This window comes from Dreissena polymorpha, chromosome 1, assembly GCF_020536995.1.
Source record: "Dreissena polymorpha isolate Duluth1 chromosome 1, UMN_Dpol_1.0, whole genome shotgun sequence".
Classification (NCBI taxonomy): domain Eukaryota; kingdom Metazoa; phylum Mollusca; class Bivalvia; order Myida; family Dreissenidae; genus Dreissena; species Dreissena polymorpha.
The window spans coordinates 109,926,115-109,944,640 of NC_068355.1; the positions used below are offsets into that span (position 1 = coordinate 109,926,115).

Consider the following 18,526-nt stretch of genomic DNA (forward strand, 5'->3'; position numbering starts at 1 on the left):
ATTACTGCATCAATTGTGCAGCGATTTTCACGAACTCTGTCTTATTCAACGCAGAAATTTATTTTCTTTCTGGAAATGTACATATCTTTTTACAAATGTTGGGTCAAATTTTAAGAAATAACACAATACACAACTCGCTTGACCTACTCGTTGTCGATCTTACGGAGGAGTCCGGAGGTAGCCGATGTATCACGATTGGTGGCATGGTCGATGCTGGTTCGCCAATTTGTGTTGGGTTAATATCACTCTCGTGGGCGAACACTTACTTGTATGGCCGATTCAGTATGTTGGCCATGTCTAACGGATCGCTGTAGAGGCTGTCGTTGTCTTTCAAGGGGACCATCAGAGAGTTGTCCTTTCTAGTTGACTTTCTGAAAGCCAAGAACCTCTTCTGTTTGTTGGGTTACCTGTCCTGTTCTGTGTCAGCGGTTTCTATAAGGTCTTCAATGTAGTTCCAGCAAGCGGCATCTCTCTTAATTGAGTGGTTGCGTTGGCAAGTCGGTCATTTGGCTTCACTCTATCTCTTTGTCTGATGAAGAGGTTTTTTCTATTTCTGTGGTAAGCTTTGCTTGCTTTTGTGATCCATGGTTTGATGCTAATCCCAGATAGACGTTTCGATGATTTGTGTTGGTTCATTAGCCGTTTTAGTTTCTGCTCAAATGTAGACAATATGTCATTTACTGGAATGTCCATGGTGTTTCAACAAACTGCGTAGTATTGGCTTACAATTTGGTCTAGGGATGCCTCTTTAAAAAAAATCATTAGCTGTTTGGACTGTGTGCTGTGTTTAGCCCTTGGCCCAGTGCATTCGTTCTCCCAGTCATTCTTGGGTTAGTTAGTCTCCTCCCAGCCATAGATGGGTGTTTTCTTTGATACTGATGAGGCAGGCATTGAGCAGTATATGGAGGTCTTTCGCTCTTAAATTTGACCATGATCCACACCGCCTTTAAGTTTTTGAATGAATACTCCTACTCCAGGGAGTTTGCTACATTAATCTTTCTTATAAGCATTGTTATTGGTCGAAAACACTTCTGGTTCTCAATAATAATGTTTTTTTTACAAATTAAATTGTTAGAAAAAAACAACAACAATATTTATTAGGGCCTTTTAGGCATATCGACGACCTTTTTATTTTGTGGCCGTTCTAACTTGATTTCAAAATTAAAAATGGCCGCGTCCAATCCGGCTGCAATTTCGCCTGTTTGGGTAAAAAAATATTATCAATTGATGAAACTGTAGACAAGCAGAAGTTTCATCCATTCCTATAGATTAGGAACAATCCTTATTTTGGAAATTGTTACATATTTCAGACTTAACTTGACTTATTCATCTTTTCTTATAAGTATCTAATATTGAGATTGTATCAATGAAAGAAGTTGTTCTTCGGACAGTTCAACAAAACCCTTTTCACAATCGGCCAAAATTAATAAGAGGGCGTAGTCAAGACTCGCAGAATTTTAGATCGAGGTTGAACATGTATCCATTTTTAATCCTTCCACTCCACTGTGAATCACAGGGATCTTTAAAAAAATCTTTTTTTTAAAGATCCCTGTGCTGTGAATGAACAAAAACTGTCACGTGACCACAAAAGTCAATGTCAGTTGTCATTTTTTGACAACAAACAGCCGCGTAAGGTAGGTTTTTCGGCATAGCTGTATTAAGCCAGCTTTTCACCTTACCTGACCTTTGTAAGTGTCCAATAAAATTTCCGCAGCTAGGTACGAATGAATACACTTAATTTATTCCATTGGCTGATTTGAGTATACCAACAGAACATTGGAAACATATCAGCGTCTTTGCTTTTGAGCCCTTTGTCCCGCCTTCCCGATATGAGACGATTTGTCCCGACATTTGTAAAAAACGATGTAAGGTCTATAAGTTCCCAATAAAATTTGCTATTCAAGCTCTGTTTCGCTAACACTTACCCCCGATTATCCCTTTATTGCCCCCAATTAACAATCCGATTCTACTTATCGTGTGTACAGTCTCCGCCAAACTAGTCAAATTTTTACAGGACAGTAGGTCCTGTAAACTGGGAAAAAATACAGGACCTCCTCTTTTTTTACAGGACCTACCAACTACATAACTATATTAATACAATCACACGAAAAGCGACCATACATGGTACTTGTTTAGTTTGATAAAACATGTTCTGAAAACTATTGAACACATTTATCATTATAATTGCACTATGTACAAAAAGATTTCATTTTCATTTTTTCTTCATATTTTTTCCACTTCTCTTTCTGTTTTTCAGAAGAATCAGGTGGTGCCGGTCGTTTTCCACCGGGAGTCGCTCCCTCGTAATATCGTAGAAACATTTTTCAAACAGTTTTCAAACTCGGAGGTAGCGTTTGTTGATTCTTGTTGCTAAGTCTCAGTGCGCATGTCAGAGAGGAATCTGGTCAATAAGGCCTAAACCGACGGCCGCCTAGATAATTGATTTTCACGCAGGGACATTGACAGTCAAGATGATGACATAGCAAATTAAGATGATCACAATTATTTATAACTATCTCGATTATGTCCATACAAATTGATATTTGTATCATTTAATAATCAGATTTATAATTATCTTAATCAGCGACTAGGCCGTCATGGATTTAGAATGTCCTGACGAGCATTCGTCATATGGTAACGACGCAAAAAATGGACCAATCAAGTGCATCGCACAATTCTGTAGAGTAGAGCGTTGGAACGGAAAGACGCGTTAGCTATTTTTATACCGCGGAAAACTTTCAGAGCCGTAAAAACATAAATAATCAACAGTTTCGTTCTATTTTTTTTACCGGACAATCGGTCCTGTAAATTAGACCGAAAGGCCGGACCTTACAAAATTTTACAGGACATGTCCGTCGGTCCGACCATGTTTGGCGGAGACTGTGTGTACCAGTGTTGTTTATGACACCTTATCAGCGATTTATCGGCTAATTATTGATTTCATCAGGCATTAACACTTCATGACTAGACATATTAACATATTAATGCTTATCGTGTCGAAAAAATATTAAATATACAGGCTTACGAAGACAGTAATTAATAATTAATAGATACTGTTACATAGAAAAGGTATACAACATTCTATATTAAATCTGAACTACAGCAATCTTAATAAACAAGAAATTCTAATAAAGCTAGGTACGAGCCATGACAGGGTGCGAATGATTCGCCCAAACTAAATGACGGGATTGTACTCAGTAGGAGTGATTACAGCAAAATATACTATTATAAACATGTAGGGAATTATACAAAATAGTGATAACGACCAAAACTTACACCATAATAGGCCAAGACAACACGATAAACGAAATACAACAGTGAAAATTGTCGACTAATCGCCATGCCATGTAACGAAACGAGAACGAGGCTCAACCGCGCAAAGCAGTGTAGCGGCAAGTAACTAAAGGAAAGTGGAGAGGCGAAAACCAAACATCACACTCCCCGTCTGATATCTAACGAGATATCACTAAGCGATAACAAACCGAGTCTCTACATAATTACAATAGCATACAAGTCTTTCAAAAATTTAACTGAAACATTTAAGAAGCGGACTGAAGAGAACAAAATCTTAGTACACTGTAACAGGCACAAAAATTCTGTTATAACAAATGAAATCTGGCACAAAATTATGGCATTTCTTGGTTTTGTTTTGTTATGGAAATTGACTACATTAATGACATAAAAAAATAAGAATATGAAAAGAAATACATGTAATACAAACTTATACAGAACCTAACAACAACAACAACATTCATTATACTGTAGTATCTGCACTACTTTCACATCCAATCACAACATTTGCTATATGTTTCACTAGATAACAATCAAGTTGTTCATAGTCTTTTGACACGTTTGATAACTTGTCAAAAAATACAAAGTTTCAACAAAACACTGTTCACAGTTCTAACCTCTAACAAGTAAAATTGTTTCCACAACCACTGGGGGCTGACGAGGTATAAGCGTAGTCCGTTTCGCTACGAAGTCGGGTATATGTTTTACTACGAAAACATTGTGTACATACACTACTTAATCAGGCGAGTTTCATCTTTTCTGGTGTTTATGGATTAGAGAACGGAACATCCAGTAATGGTAGGTACTTATTTTCAATAACAAACTAATAACAAATGTGCGTAGTTTCAGCCTGTACATTTATTTTGTGGTAAAATCGAAATATTTTGATTTGAAGCAATGCATAAGGTGGTTATTATGTTAAAATAGCCAATTACGGTAGCTTAAATCGAATAAAACGACATGTTACTTTGATTCATTGTACATTACACATTTTAAAGTACAAAAACGGTTACGAACATGTATTTTAATTATTCAAATGCTTTGTTTCGAAGGAAATTACAAGTCCCTTTATGTATAGGTTTCGCACAGAGTATGTATTGGTTGTGCTACGAAGTACAAATATAATGTATAGGTTACTCAACGAAGTCTCTGTATCCTTTTCAGGACATATCACATGCAGTTTGCAGTTACTGCAGACTACCATTTCCCAGTGCAAAAGATGCTGTGCTTAATTGTGCGCATGAGCATCCAAACGAAAAGGTTCCCTTTATGTGGGAGATGCCTTGTGACACTGCACCAGGTGTACAATACAGAAATCGCACGTTCAATATTATGGGTGGCGACATTAAAAAGTATGCTGAAAATATTACATTCAATCCGGTTTCTGGCAAATTCATAATTCCGATAAAATCTACAGTGACAGAAAGTCATGTGCGAAAGATATCACGAATTAACACGCCCGTTGTCAGATATTTCCCGAGCCAGTGGTACCTTCGGACAATGTAGACACAACCGGGATGGAACCGTCAGAGCGCCGGTTTAATTATGTACCGTAGCTATACCGGGACTCTGTCGGCATTCACCAGGCTCCCCGTAGCTCTGCCGGGGTCTGTTTGGGCCCCGGTGGAGCTATGGTGCCGTACCGGTGCAGTTCCGGTTGTTCACAGTGCCACGCCGGTCGTTGTCGGTCCTTCCCGGTGACTCGCGGTTCATCTCGGAGGTATTTAACATTTTAATATTTTGCCAGTGCAGCCCCGGTTGTCCCCGGTCGTCTACGGTGCAATCCGGTGGAGCACCGGTTCATCCCGGTATGGCCCCGGTTCATCCCGGTAGATGCCTGATCACGCGCCGGGGCTCCGCCGGCATCATAGTGAGACCGGACCTTAAGCGCATTGTAACACAAGGTAAATTTACCGGCCGTCATGTACACAGTAAACAATAACCTGTGACAGAAACCCACTGTCAAGCCTTAACAACAATACATTGATAAGGAAATTGTGGATTTGTGCCATTGGGGTCCTACTTTCCACACCTTACGGCTGTTACAGGTGTTGATTTTACAGGTAAAATCATGTATACGAACATGAAATTCATCTCAAAATTAGTTGGCGATAACCGATTTTCAAGAAAATCGCTTTGACAGATAAAATGTAAAAATCAAAATCCGTATGAGATAAAGGATCGAAGTTGGGACATGGGATTTACTTTGACATAAGCAGAGTTTCGAGATAACATAACGAGCATCGACTGTTACTAGTATTTGTTAAAGAATACCGTATGCTAAAAACCTATCGTCGGTCTCTATCAAAAAGAACGTATAAGGGATTGTCACAAGGTGAAGATGCGTAATTTATATTGAGACCGACGACAATAGGTTCTCGACTCTCAACTGTCGTCTTATATATGGATTTTCGATTTTGATCGTTTCCTTTGGCCTAGTCGTGAATTTAATTATATCATAATAATGTGCATTACCATGTCGACTGTGCGCTTCGGATCATGTTGTGTCGTTGTTACTATCTCTTCCCCAAAGGAAACATCCAGCCACTCCATGACTCTGTATTTAAAAAAAAACATGTTCTTTATTTCGCCTTTGAGAGATAACCAATACGTCCTCTGTGAGGAACGCATACACGCTAAAGCGTTGTCGTAGCGAGGCATATACGTATACTGTCAGAGACATGATCATACATTATAATACTATTTAGCCTTTATTTCTGACAACTGGGTCACCCTATACATTTCTGAACACACCAGTGGCTTAACAATACATACATCAATATGGAAATTGTAAAATTGTGTCAATTAAACATAGATGTAAACCTTAATTGCATTTTTGTAAAATAAAACTTGACTTCGGTTTGATAAAGCAGCGGTAAATTTAATGTTTAACGCATAAACCAGACACTAGTTGAATCATAATTTGATGTAACAGACCTATGAAATGTCATTGTGCTTAAATTCAGAGTTTTGTTATTACAAAAGCATAATCTTACCTGTTTTAAACACAAATTTCCACTAATCCGTTCTTCGATGTCATGTGTATGTACACAATGTTTTCGTAGTAAAACAAATACCCGACTTCGTAGCGAAACGGACTACGCTTATACCTCGTCAGCCCCCAGTGACAACAGGTCTTGTTAGGAACACTTGTTTATCATCTCTTATTAAACATAACTCAACTTTGCGAACCTTTCCGTCTGAGCTCGGAAAAACTGTTTTTACTCTAGCAACAGGCCACTGATGTCTGGTTACTTCTTGATCTTTAACAAGAACAACATCATCAACTTTTAAGGGGGGCTGTTCTTTGTTCCACTTTGACCTTTGTTGAAGGGACTGGAGGAATTCTTTTTTCCACCTTAACCAAAATTCATTGGCAAGATACTGGACTCTTTTCCATTGATCTCTATATAAATCTTTCATAGAGAAATCTCCTACAGGGAGTTTGCTATGGTCAAGTTTCATAGTGAGCAGGGCAGAAGGACTAAGAATCTCAGAACATTCTGGGTCGGAAGAAACGGGTGTGATCGGCCGAGCATTTACGATAGCACTGACTTCTGCCATCAAAGTGACAAGAACATCGTGGGTCAGATTGTGAGTATTTAGCAGCATGGAATCTAAAATGCGCCTAGAAACACCGATCATGCGCTCCCAGGCGCCACCCATATGTGAGCTGTGGGGTGCATTGAAAATCCAAACACTGTCATACTTCCCCAAGAAGTTTTTTGTCAACTGGTCCTCCACATTTATGGTATTTACTGCAATGTTGTCAGTGGCACCGATGAAGTTCGTGCCCCTGTCTGATCTAAAGACTTTCACCTTCCCACGAATAGCCATGAAACGGCGGAGCGCATTTATGAATGCAGAACTGGACATCTAGTCCACAACCTCTATGTGCACAGCACGAATCAACATACAAGTAAAAAGCACAGCCCAACGTTTAGAACTGGCCTGAGAGCTACGTGTCTTGCGGGAAACCACTTGCCAGGGCCCAAATACATCAACACCTACATAAGAAAAGGGGGGCTCAGATTCAGTTCTGTCCACTGGTAGATCCGACATCTTTTGAGATTCAAATCGTCCCCTAAGCCTTCTACATATGACACAATTGTAAATGTACGAAGAGATAGCACGTTTAGCACCAACAATCCAGTACCCACCTTGTCTAATAGCACCTTCTGTAAAAAGACGGCCTTGGTGCTGTACAGTTTCATGAAAGTGTGCAATCAGTAGCTTCGCAATGTGGTGTTTACCAGGGAGGATAATGGGGTGTTTTTCTGTCAGGGGGAGTCTACTCTGACCGAGTCGTCCTCCAACACGAAGAAGACCGTCTTGGTCAAGAAATGGACTCAAAGATACAATCGGACTGTTTGAATTAATATCATGCTGCAATGACAAATTTTGTACCTCTTCTTTGTAAACTTCAGCCTGTACTGCCTTCAGTACAACAACTTTTGCCCTTGATTTATGCCCAAGCGAGTTAGATTCAGGACACACATGCCAGCTCTTGCACTTTGTAACTTTTTTGAATGACATAAAGATGTGCAACAGAACGCTAATAGCTAACAATAACTTGCTCCATGAAGAGAAGCGCTCAAATCGATCACAATCAAATGCCAGAGGGGCCTGAACCCTGGTTGTCATGGTCACAACCTTGCTTCGAACTTCTGAGTCTAAATGAGGGTGTACTAAAGGGTGAAACTCTGGTACCTGGAAAACGTGCTCGTAGAGAAATGAGGGCCCTAACAGCCAAGGGCTGTCTTTCAACTTAAGCGGACTACTACCTCTAGTGCCAATATCAGCTGGATTCTTCTCAGTACAAACATAGTTCCACTGCTGCGGAGTGCTAACCCGTCTTATTTTCTGTACACGGTTTGCAACATAGGTATGAAACCTACGCGACTGACTACAAATTTATCCGAGTACTACACGACTGTCAGTATAAAAACTGACCTTTTCAAAATCTACATGAAGATTCTCTGAAACTAAAACAAACAACTCTGTTGCAAGAACAGCAGCACAAAGCTCTAATCGAGGGATGGTATGACTCTGTGTAGGGGCGACCTTCACCTTACCCATAGCAAAACTAACGTGCTTCTCATTTGAGCCTACACCAACTATAAACACTACCGCTGCAATTGCCTTCTCCGAAGCATCGGAAAATATATGGAGTCGAAGGTTAGACAATGAACTGAGAGAGACCCTAAAGAAACTTCTAGGTATCTTGACTAGGTTCAAACACTGCAAACTTTGAAGCCAGTTACTCCACCTGACCTCAACATCATGTGAAAGAGGTTCGTCCCAGTCTACGCCACTGTTAGTGACATCACGCAGCAACAACCTACCCTCAATAATTGCAGGACCAAGGAAACCCATAGGGTCAAAGATGCTATTAATGGTTGACAGAATTCCTCTTTTAGTTACGAGTTTTTCCTGACATTGATTGGAGAACACAAAACAATCTTGGCTTAAACTCCATTCTAGCCCTAAACTTTGAGAAATAGGGAGAAATTCCTGATCAAAGTCAAACTTCATTAAACTAGGGGCAAGATCATTCTCTGGGAAAGCCTTTAAGACCTCTGGATTGCTAGATGTGATCTTATGGAGATGTATTCCAGTAGCAGTGAGTGAATTCTGGGTCCGTTTGACCAAACTTACTGCAGCTTCAACGGTAGGACAAGACGCAAGACCATTGTCAACGTAAAAATCTTGATGGACAAACTCAACAACATCTTTATCAGATTTTTCTACAGCCTTACGCAACCCATAAGTAGCAATGGCAGGGGATGGCTTATTACCAAACACATGTTTAGTCATACGATATTCAACCAATGTTTTGGAGGGGTCATTATCCTCATGCCAGAGAAATCTTAGAAAATTTCTGTGAGTTTCTGTCACACTGAAACAAAAAAACATCTGCTCGACGTCAGCCACAATGGCCACCTCTTCTCGTCTGAAACGAAGCAACACTCCCAATAAGCTGTTGGTGAGGTCTGGACCTTGTAAAAGAACAGAGTTAAGAGAGACCCCTTTGAACACTGCGGAAGAATCAAAGACAACTCTTACACGATCAGGCTTGCGCGGGTGATAGACCCCAAAGATTGGCAAATACCAACACTCTTCTCCGTCACACAAGGGAGGGGCTAATTCTGCATGAGAGTTTTTCAAAAGATTCCCCATAAAGTCAAAGAAATGTTCTCTTTTTACACTGTTTCTTTCTAGACTCTTAGCTAACGTTTTAGCTCTATGCTCTGCTTGCACTCTATTCTTTGGGAGTTTAGGTCTTGATGGTTTGAAGGGTAGAGGGGCAGACCACTTACTGGTAGGGTCTAGGACAAACTCTTTGTCCATGAGGGACAAGAAATCACGATCTTCAATTGACAGTGATGGTTAATCATCACGGACATCCAGTGCGAATCCAAAATCAAATGCATACATGTCTGTATGATTTGACATAGTACATAGTTTGAACAATGTACAACAACCATTATCTATAACATACGTGTTGTCACAATCATGCTTTACAAAATCTGTTTCAATGTTCTCAGACACATTTATCTTACTAGTACATGGTTGTAAAAGTGAGGCACGCCCATCACCCACGACAAAGGTTTTGCTTACACGGACATTGCTAATGACATGCGACTCACCGATACAGACCTCTCCTATTTTGACCCAGCCTAGGGGCAATAACTGCGCAAAAGGGCAACCATTCAGACCAATGCGCTGATCAATAACGTGATGGATATTTGTAAGGTCGCGACCTAGCAACATCAAAATTTTTGCATCTTTGTCTACCTCTGGGATATGTTGGGCAACATCAGATAAATGTGAGTGATAGGCAGCCACACTAGGTGAGGGTATTTCATCCCTATCTGAAGGGATATCAGAGCATTCAATAATAGAAGGTAATTGAAATTCAGTCTTGCCATCAATAGATTGTATCAACAAATTTTCTGATTTTCTACCTGCTTGTAATGACACACCTGAACATGAAGAGAGAGTATATTCAACAGTTTCGCTATCAATATCAAGAAAATCAAAGAGCTCTGACTTTGCCAAAGACTTATTGCTCTGGTCATCAACAATTGCATAGCATTTCAAAACCTTATCAGGAGTTTGTTTATTCATAACATTAACTAGACCAATTTTGGCACATGATTTGCCCACACCATTTTCACATATCTCTGTGCATCTTGTCTGAACACCAGGGTTTGTCTGTGGTCGACTTGCATCCTGCTGCTTCTGCTCCCCGCCTTGAGAACTCCAGGGTTTAGGAGCTGATTCTCTATGTAACAATGTGTGATGATTATTTTTACCACACTTTTCACATTTATTATTACTTACACATTTTGCCACAGAATGATCTTTACTAAAGCACCTGAGACACAATCTGTCTTTATTTAACACTTTCCTTTTTTCTTCATGGGTCATACCGGTGAAAGTGTGACACTTTGACAAGTGGTGGCCCGAATGATGGATAGGACACGCTGTTTCCTTCATAGATCTTGGTTCAAATTCAGTTTTTTTGGTAGTCACCGATCTTCCACTTTCACCCATTCTAGAAGTGGTTGAACCTGGTTGATCCGTGTCAAACTTGAAACTCGAGTCATTGAACACGATGCTTTTTTTCTTGATGAAATCCGCAAAAAACGAAAACGGCGGAAAAGGTACCTTATGCGATTATTTATATGCAGCAGCACGAGAGATCCATCTTTGCTGTAAATTGTATGGGAGCTTTGCAATGATCGGATTAACACCCACAGCCGAGTTGAAGTATGCAAAGCTTGCTGCGTAGCTTGGATTTTCCATTAAACCCTCAACTTCAGCTAATATGTCAGCAAGGTCAAACAACTTGGTTACATCTTTGTTGGTGAGGCGAGGGAATTGTTTTTATTTTACGTTTATAGTGTTCATTACGGTTTCAGCTGATCCATATCGCTCATCCAAACGAGCCCAAATTTTGGCAACAGCCTCGTCCGAATCATGCAGGTAAGCACTCCTCAGACTAAGCGCATATTTCTTCGATGTGGGGCCGAGATAATTCACCAATAAGTCAGTTTCTTCATTGCTATTTAAGTTCATTTCTTCACAAACTGACTTAAAACTTGCCTTCCAGGCCCGGTAGTTGTCCGAACAATCGTTAAAATTGGAGATGAGGTCTTTTCTCAACAGAAACTGACTGATGTTGTTATGTTCATTAAACGTGCTCATTTGTTGCGAATATAATGGTCGATGTTTCTCAATGTAATTTTTGACTGAGTTCATTTTGTCTTCTTGCTCATTTGGTAGTTGCAAACTGACAGAACCTGCAGAATTTGATGTGTTACACATCTTTCTCAATTCCTCTGCTTCAACCGCAAGAGTGGCTGCCTCTTTTAGTTGGTGAAGCATTTCTATTTCAGCATCCAGGTCGGCTTGTTTTAACAAAGCAGATGTTCTCTGCTTTTTCAGTTCCATCTCTTTTGCCGCAAATTCTAGCTTCAACTTTGCTGCTTTAGCTTCAGCTGCCTTTTTCAACATAATTGTCGTAAATGAGTCACTTGTAGACGATACATTTGACATAACTTCAATCTTTTCAGAGCGTAGAAGTTTAATTTGTCTCAAGTATTCTTTTACTTGACTCTCACATTCCATGAACATATTGTCAACATAAATTATTTCAGCTTCACTTTCAAAAGTTTTTGTTGATTCAAGAAATTTCATGAATTCACTGTAGGATTGCTGAACAACAACATAAAGGTCACTTGCATTGTCTCTGCACTTATTCAAAGCTGAAATGTCGCTGTTAACTGATAAACCCGGGTCCTTTTTAACATATTCAGTTAAGTCATAAATGGCACCCCTAAAACGTGTGTAGAAGTCTTCAACCTTTTTCTTGAATAACTCCATGGCTTTAAAAGTCAATGATCGCTGCCTATTTGATCTCCTCATGAAGACGAACCATCAACGAAGGCGAGATGTTCTTGAAGTACCATAATAAAGGGTTATTTTACTATTCTGGATTATGCAAAGGAAAGCCTCCAGATAGCTAACAAGGGTTGGGGCGATAAAAGAACAAGACGATTTCTAATTAAAGATTTTCTTCTGTTTACGCTCCAACTTGATGGTAAAATACTGGAAATAAATCAAACAATAAATGTATAATACTGTACGTGACTAGACAGAATACTTATTATGACCGAGAAATATATCAAAATTGAACTCTTAGTGAACACTTCATGACTAGACATATTAACATATTAATGCTTATCGTGTCGGAAAAATATTAAATATACAGGCTGACGAAGACAGTAATTAATAATTAATAGATACTGTTACATAGAAAAGGTATACAACATTCTATATTAAATCTGAACTACAGCAATCTTAATAAACAAGAAATTCTAATAAAGCTAGGTACGAGCCATGACAGGGTGCGAATGATTCGCCCAAACTAAATGACGGGATTGTACTCAGTAGGAGTGATTACAGCAAAATATACTATTAAAAACATGTAGGGAATTATACAAAATAGTGATAACGACCAAAACTTACACCATAATAGGCCAAGACAACACGATAAACGAAATACAACAGTGAAAATTGACTAATCGCCATGCCATGTAACGAAACGAGAACGAGGCTCAACCGCGCAAAGCAGTGTAGCGGCAAGTAACTAAAGGAAAGTGGAGAGGCGAAAACCAAACATCACACTTCGAGTAAAGCATCCATAGACTTCTTTTGTCCTTTTGTTTTTGTTGGTGTAAAAACGGTTGAGGCGTTGTTGAGAGTTAAAATGAACACAAAGACGGTTTGCTTCCACCAAAAACCTACCTCTGAAATGTGTACGGCCGCGCATTCCGTGTGTAACTGATGTAACTGTTTGGTAGATAGTTTACTGTAACCCGTACTTTCAGTGTACTGGATAGCCTCCCTGCGTTAATGTTTGCCATTGAAATTAATATAATGAGTGTTGTTGTCGTAATGTTCTAGATTTTGTACTTTAAAAAGATGAATATTATCCTCGTTGTTTGCTATTGTCTTATTTTATAAAACTGTTATTGTTATGTTTTAGATTCCATGCTTCATATCAGATGTTTTATGTCTTGAATAAAAGTATCACGAGTATTTGTTAGTACTATACTGACTACAGTAAAGGTGGCATGATAAAACGTTTTAGGTGTCCCGCTTTTGGGTCAAATGTCCCGACAATTTTTTATGGAATGTCCCGCTTTGGACCTAAACAATTATGGCATGTATGGCAAATGCGTTTGTACTTGAAGGCTATGTTCTAATATTTAGTACTTACTTCCATATTCCTGTCAACATGTTATTGTTAATATGAAAAAGTAAAAAGAGCAGTGGAAGCGAGGCCTCAATTTAATGCATTGCATTTCAACCCGCGAGGTATTGGGTCAATTCGCGGCCAGTGTGTGAATGTCAGAGTACAGTACACTCCACGCGTTTTCCCCAAAAAACGCGCTCCCTCCGCGGGTTTTTTTCTGCTAGCGAGTGTTCACGCGGCGTTGAGAGAGCGAGGTGAACTCGTATAAAACACTCGGCGTTACGCCGCGTTCGCTAATTCCCGCGGCGTGTATTACTTTAGCCTAGTCGGTAAATGCAGACAATTTCCGTTCTTATCAGTGACCGCCGCTCAACGCCGCGTTAGCAGTGTGCTACTGGGCATGCCAAAAAATAAAAACATTGTTATAATAAATTGTTTAAAGCGGGTATATACGATTTTGTCAAATATTAATGAATTTATATAAAATGTGTAAAAAACAAATTATATATATATTTCAATATAAATTAAAATAAAAGTTAAGAAGAACATGTGTCGAAAAATGCGAAATATGCCAGATATTTAATTCTCAAATTGAAAACGGCTGTACAGCCGAATTCGCCAGCATGTATATCATACATGTACAATGTGAATCTAAACTTAGTTTAACGGTTTATTTGAATTTCTGCAACGAAATCTATTCATACGACACACGCACACTAACTCCAATCCTAATACAAAGACGAATGCTTCGGTTATTGTAGGAAAATATGTTCGTCACAATCGGCTCGGGCCGCTAATTTGTCTTTGCTGCATTTTTATGAAATTCGGCTTTAATGTATAATTTTTCTTGTCTATTTTGTGTACTTGTAACATATTTTATCAATATATTACAAATAAACACATATAAAAAATCGTATATACCCGCTTTAAATACTGTAGTACATGTATAAAAAAGATACTTGTATAGAAAATTAATACGTATAAAAATTATGTTTTTATTATGTATTTAAACAAATTATTATAACAATGTTTTTATTTTTTGGCATGCCCAGCAGCACACTGCTAACGCGGCGTTGCGCGGCGGTCACTGATAAGAACGGAAATTGTCTGCATTTACCGACAAGGCTAAAGTAATACACGCCGCGGGAATTAGCGAACGCGGCGTAACGCCGAGTGTTTTATCGAGTTCACCTCGCTCTCTCAACGCCGCGTGAACACTCGCTAGCAGAAAAAAAACGCGGAGGGAGCGCGTTTTTTGGGGAAAACGCGTGGAGTGTACTGTACCAGTAGCGACTTCTTGTTGTTTCGACAATGGCCCCTCAGTCTGTACGATTATAGGGTGGTAGTTTTCTTGAAAAAAACATGGCGGCCATTTTGATTATTTACGATTACACAACATATTTTTACCAATTTAGCAGCCAGGATAGCGTTGTATCAATGTACATGGAAGCCTACGGTATGTTGAATGAAGATATTCAGCAATATAATTATGGTATGTCAATAATAGATTCTTAATGTGTTTTTAACAATACAATGATAAATATTATTTTTGATTAATTTAACAATAATTATTCCACCATATTGACTAATGTATTAAGCATGAGCGCGATGATTCTCGATACTGTTAATAATCGAATCAAATAGCAATGCCAGACTAGCCACTAAAACAGGTTTGTTCGAAGAACGCGCCCATAAATACGGATACTTCGGATGTGGCCAGTTGACTCATATGTTTTAATTTCACTTACATTCTTATTTTGGTTTTCTGTTTTGTATCTTTAGGTTTATGACCAGCAATATGTAATAATGTAAAATAAGCCACGAAAACTCCGTGTAACATCCCATATTGCGTGTGATGCAGCTAAGAACTGCACAGAAAAAAGACATTCGCTATCCTTGATCTCATTCATTTAACTATCACAACCATATATCTTTTTTAAAAGATATTTCTTGTTTCCAATATCTTGGCTGATCATCCTCTGACTTTCATACGACCTAGTGCAGGCCACAGGTATTCGGCGTGGGCCAAGTCACTTTAACACCATCAATTTGTCATAAAACAACATTTTTTTATCATATTGACAAAAAAAAAGGATTTTTTTTCTTTTTCTGATATCATATATATATACAAGGTAGGTATCTCTTGACACAGAAAAATCACCTTCGTCAACATTTTAAGCGATTGATTGCATAAATGGCGGTCGATTTTCGTAAACTATGTACCATTTTGTTGGGAAAGGTTGCCTCGTGACGAAAAATGACCACAAACGGCTACTTGCCAACATAACTACAAGAAAATACTTCTCGAACTCGTAGAAATACTTGGTCGGCTTCGATCTGACCGATAGTTCAGTGCCGATTTAACAAGAGTAAAATTATCGAAATACCACAGCTACCGAACATATGAAAACAATATAATTTATGCTAATGTAGATTTAAATTAGATATAACAAGTTAAGATTTATGTCATTATGCACAACATATATAAATTCTGAAACAACAAAAATGAGCTATTGTTAATAAAATAATATGCAATCTTATTGATTTGTGACTTATACTTTTTTACTTGTTTAAATATTTTCTGTAAAATTTGAGTATCATTTAAAGGGTGTCTATGATGATTTCTGTGTATTGTCAAAACTGCTAAGGTGTTTGTTGTTTCTTTCAGCTTAGCCTCATGTATATGCTTTTGTCAACGTAAACAACATCAAACTCAAGTTTTTGTTTCAAAACAGTTTAAGGTTCTAGTATACAATTTGTTTACTCACACTCGATTGGTCATTGTCGGCTTGGGTACTACTCACATGTACCTGGGTACACTTAAGTATACTTACATGTACCCCGGGTACGGTAAATACACTAAAACGTACTCAGGAATTTTAACGCTAAATCAGTCGTTGTCGGCTTAAAAATTCATGTTTATATTCCCCAAAAGATATGCATTTCCGACTGAATTTGAATCTTGTGAACTCCAAGCCACAAATAGCTTAACATTTTTTTTTTTTTAAATGCTATAATTTAATTGGCATTAAAACGTTTGACAATCGATAACATTTCTAAAGAATGTAAACATAAAGCGGGGTTCAAGCTCACGACGTCAGGTTTCTACGCAACTGTTAATGTTATACAGAATATTAAACAGTATAGATTAACAACCAGAATAATAGAGTTTACAATTTCCTCTTAAAATGCCTCGACACTTTTAGACAAAAAAATCTCATTATAAACATTAACAAAATAAACATTAATTACTAAATAATCGTATATTTTTCATTTCAGAGTTGTTGGGGCCCTATAGTGACACAGTCCATTTAATTAAAGGAATTTTAAATGATTTAGTGTTAATATGAACATGTTCGGAAACTTATTGTAATGCCGGTTAATGCTTCTTGCTATTTACTTAACAAATACTTACATGTGTCTGGTGAGGTCCTCTTTTGTACTAAATTGCTTCTCACAGCAAGAATACTTTGACAAGCCGCGGTGCCTGTCCTTGTGCCGTTTAAGCCCCCACGTGGTTTTGAGGGCGTCTCCGCAAAAACGACACACATTTGACATATCTGTAAACAGGTTTAATATACTACATAAACACTATGCATTGTGTTCGGAAACTAAACACAGCTCATGTATAATATAAACAAATTATTCGAAGATATAAACTTTGGATAGTTTTTAAAAATGTAATGTTGGCGGGATAATTATCTATTACTACAATTAGCAATTCAAAATGAATTTAAAATTTTAAAATAGTCATAGTAAAATGTAATGTAACCATTTTACGGCATATCTTTATAACTTATAACAGCGGGTGACCACTCTTAGGAAAATTTACATGTACAACACACACATGCGTGTCGCGCTCGCACCATATCATTTGCCATATTCGGTCACGAATGTCAACTTTCTAAGGAACTTTTTCACTTTTCGTACACATTAATGTATACGGCACAGTTGCAGTGCTAACGTGTGCGTGGTCATAAATACTATCAAGCTTCTAAATCTATTTTAACATTAATATAATACTTGCTTAAGTAAATGTCATTATATAAGTAAACATAGAAGTGGTAGTCCCTAAAAGGTCAAAGGAAAACCCTGCATATACATGTATTTGTTTACTTGCATATTTTTGCTACTGACGTTTGCCATTCCTAAACGTACTGCTGACGTTTGCCATATTTGTTTTCACTCTTTAAACGTTTATTTATTATCCGATAGATATTTTTGTTTGCTTATGCATAGACATATGTAATATATGTTCGTCCGGTAAAGCATAGACAGTTCTGTGATCGCTAATTTTCGAGAACACTGACTTTTTGTAATTTTACTACTGACGTTTGCTTCTTAAATCGAAAATTTGTGTGGAAGTGTTCTCGAAAACCAGAGCAACACACAAATGCGTGATATACCATTCGGAAGCTATATGCATGCCATATTGCCTGCACTAGGTCGTATGAAAGTCAGAGGATGATCAGCAAAGATGTTGGTAAAAAACCTACCTTGCGCGGCTGTTTGTTGTAAAAAAATGACTACTGACTTTGATTTTTGTGGTCACGTGACAGTTTTTGTTAATTCGCAGTGCACTCATAGGCAAGGCGTTGAACAGTCCAATTAGGCAGAATGTCACAAATTCAACAAAAGTGCAAAACTTCTAAAAATGGAAAAATATGTACTGCCCAGCACTTCTTGTGATGTTTTCATCAAAGGCATGATACAATGAGGAGGGCAGATACTTTGATAATAAGGGATAATGATATTGTCAACACAGTGACAAGATGAGATTGTAAGAATTAGTAACAATATATACTTCCCATTTTAAATGATCTGCATTACCCGGTAAATAAATGTTCTTGAATTAAGTACTTAGTTCATTCCATTTTTTACACACATTTTGAGTCTCTGCATTTGAGCATTTTTTATCACAGTGTTTAATCAAAGATCGATCAATTATCTTGTTTATTGATAGATCTG

The 18,526-nt window shown here is 38.1% G+C and overlaps 1 protein-coding gene and 1 long non-coding RNA gene across 3 annotated transcripts in view; one reads left to right on the forward strand and one right to left on the reverse strand.

The window, feature by feature from the left end:
• The first annotated feature begins 1,154 nt into the window (after positions 1 to 1,154).
• Positions 1,155 to 18,526, forward strand: part of LOC127843685 (sphingomyelin phosphodiesterase 4-like) — an 84,324-nt gene continuing 66,952 nt past the window's right edge. For both annotated transcript variants that reach the window (XM_052373403.1, XM_052373412.1), the window contains exon 1: positions 1,155 to 1,206. In XM_052373403.1, the coding sequence (XP_052229363.1) occupies positions 1,168 to 1,206 (39 nt within the window). In that variant the 5' untranslated portion in view covers positions 1,155 to 1,167. The remainder of the gene's footprint in view (positions 1,207 to 18,526) is intronic.
• Positions 5,656 to 6,408, reverse strand: LOC127844235 (uncharacterized). Its single transcript, XR_008032635.1, has 2 exons — positions 6,288 to 6,408; positions 5,656 to 5,848 (listed from the first exon to the last, which is right to left on the reverse strand). It is a non-coding gene; the product is annotated as an uncharacterized LOC127844235 (long non-coding RNA).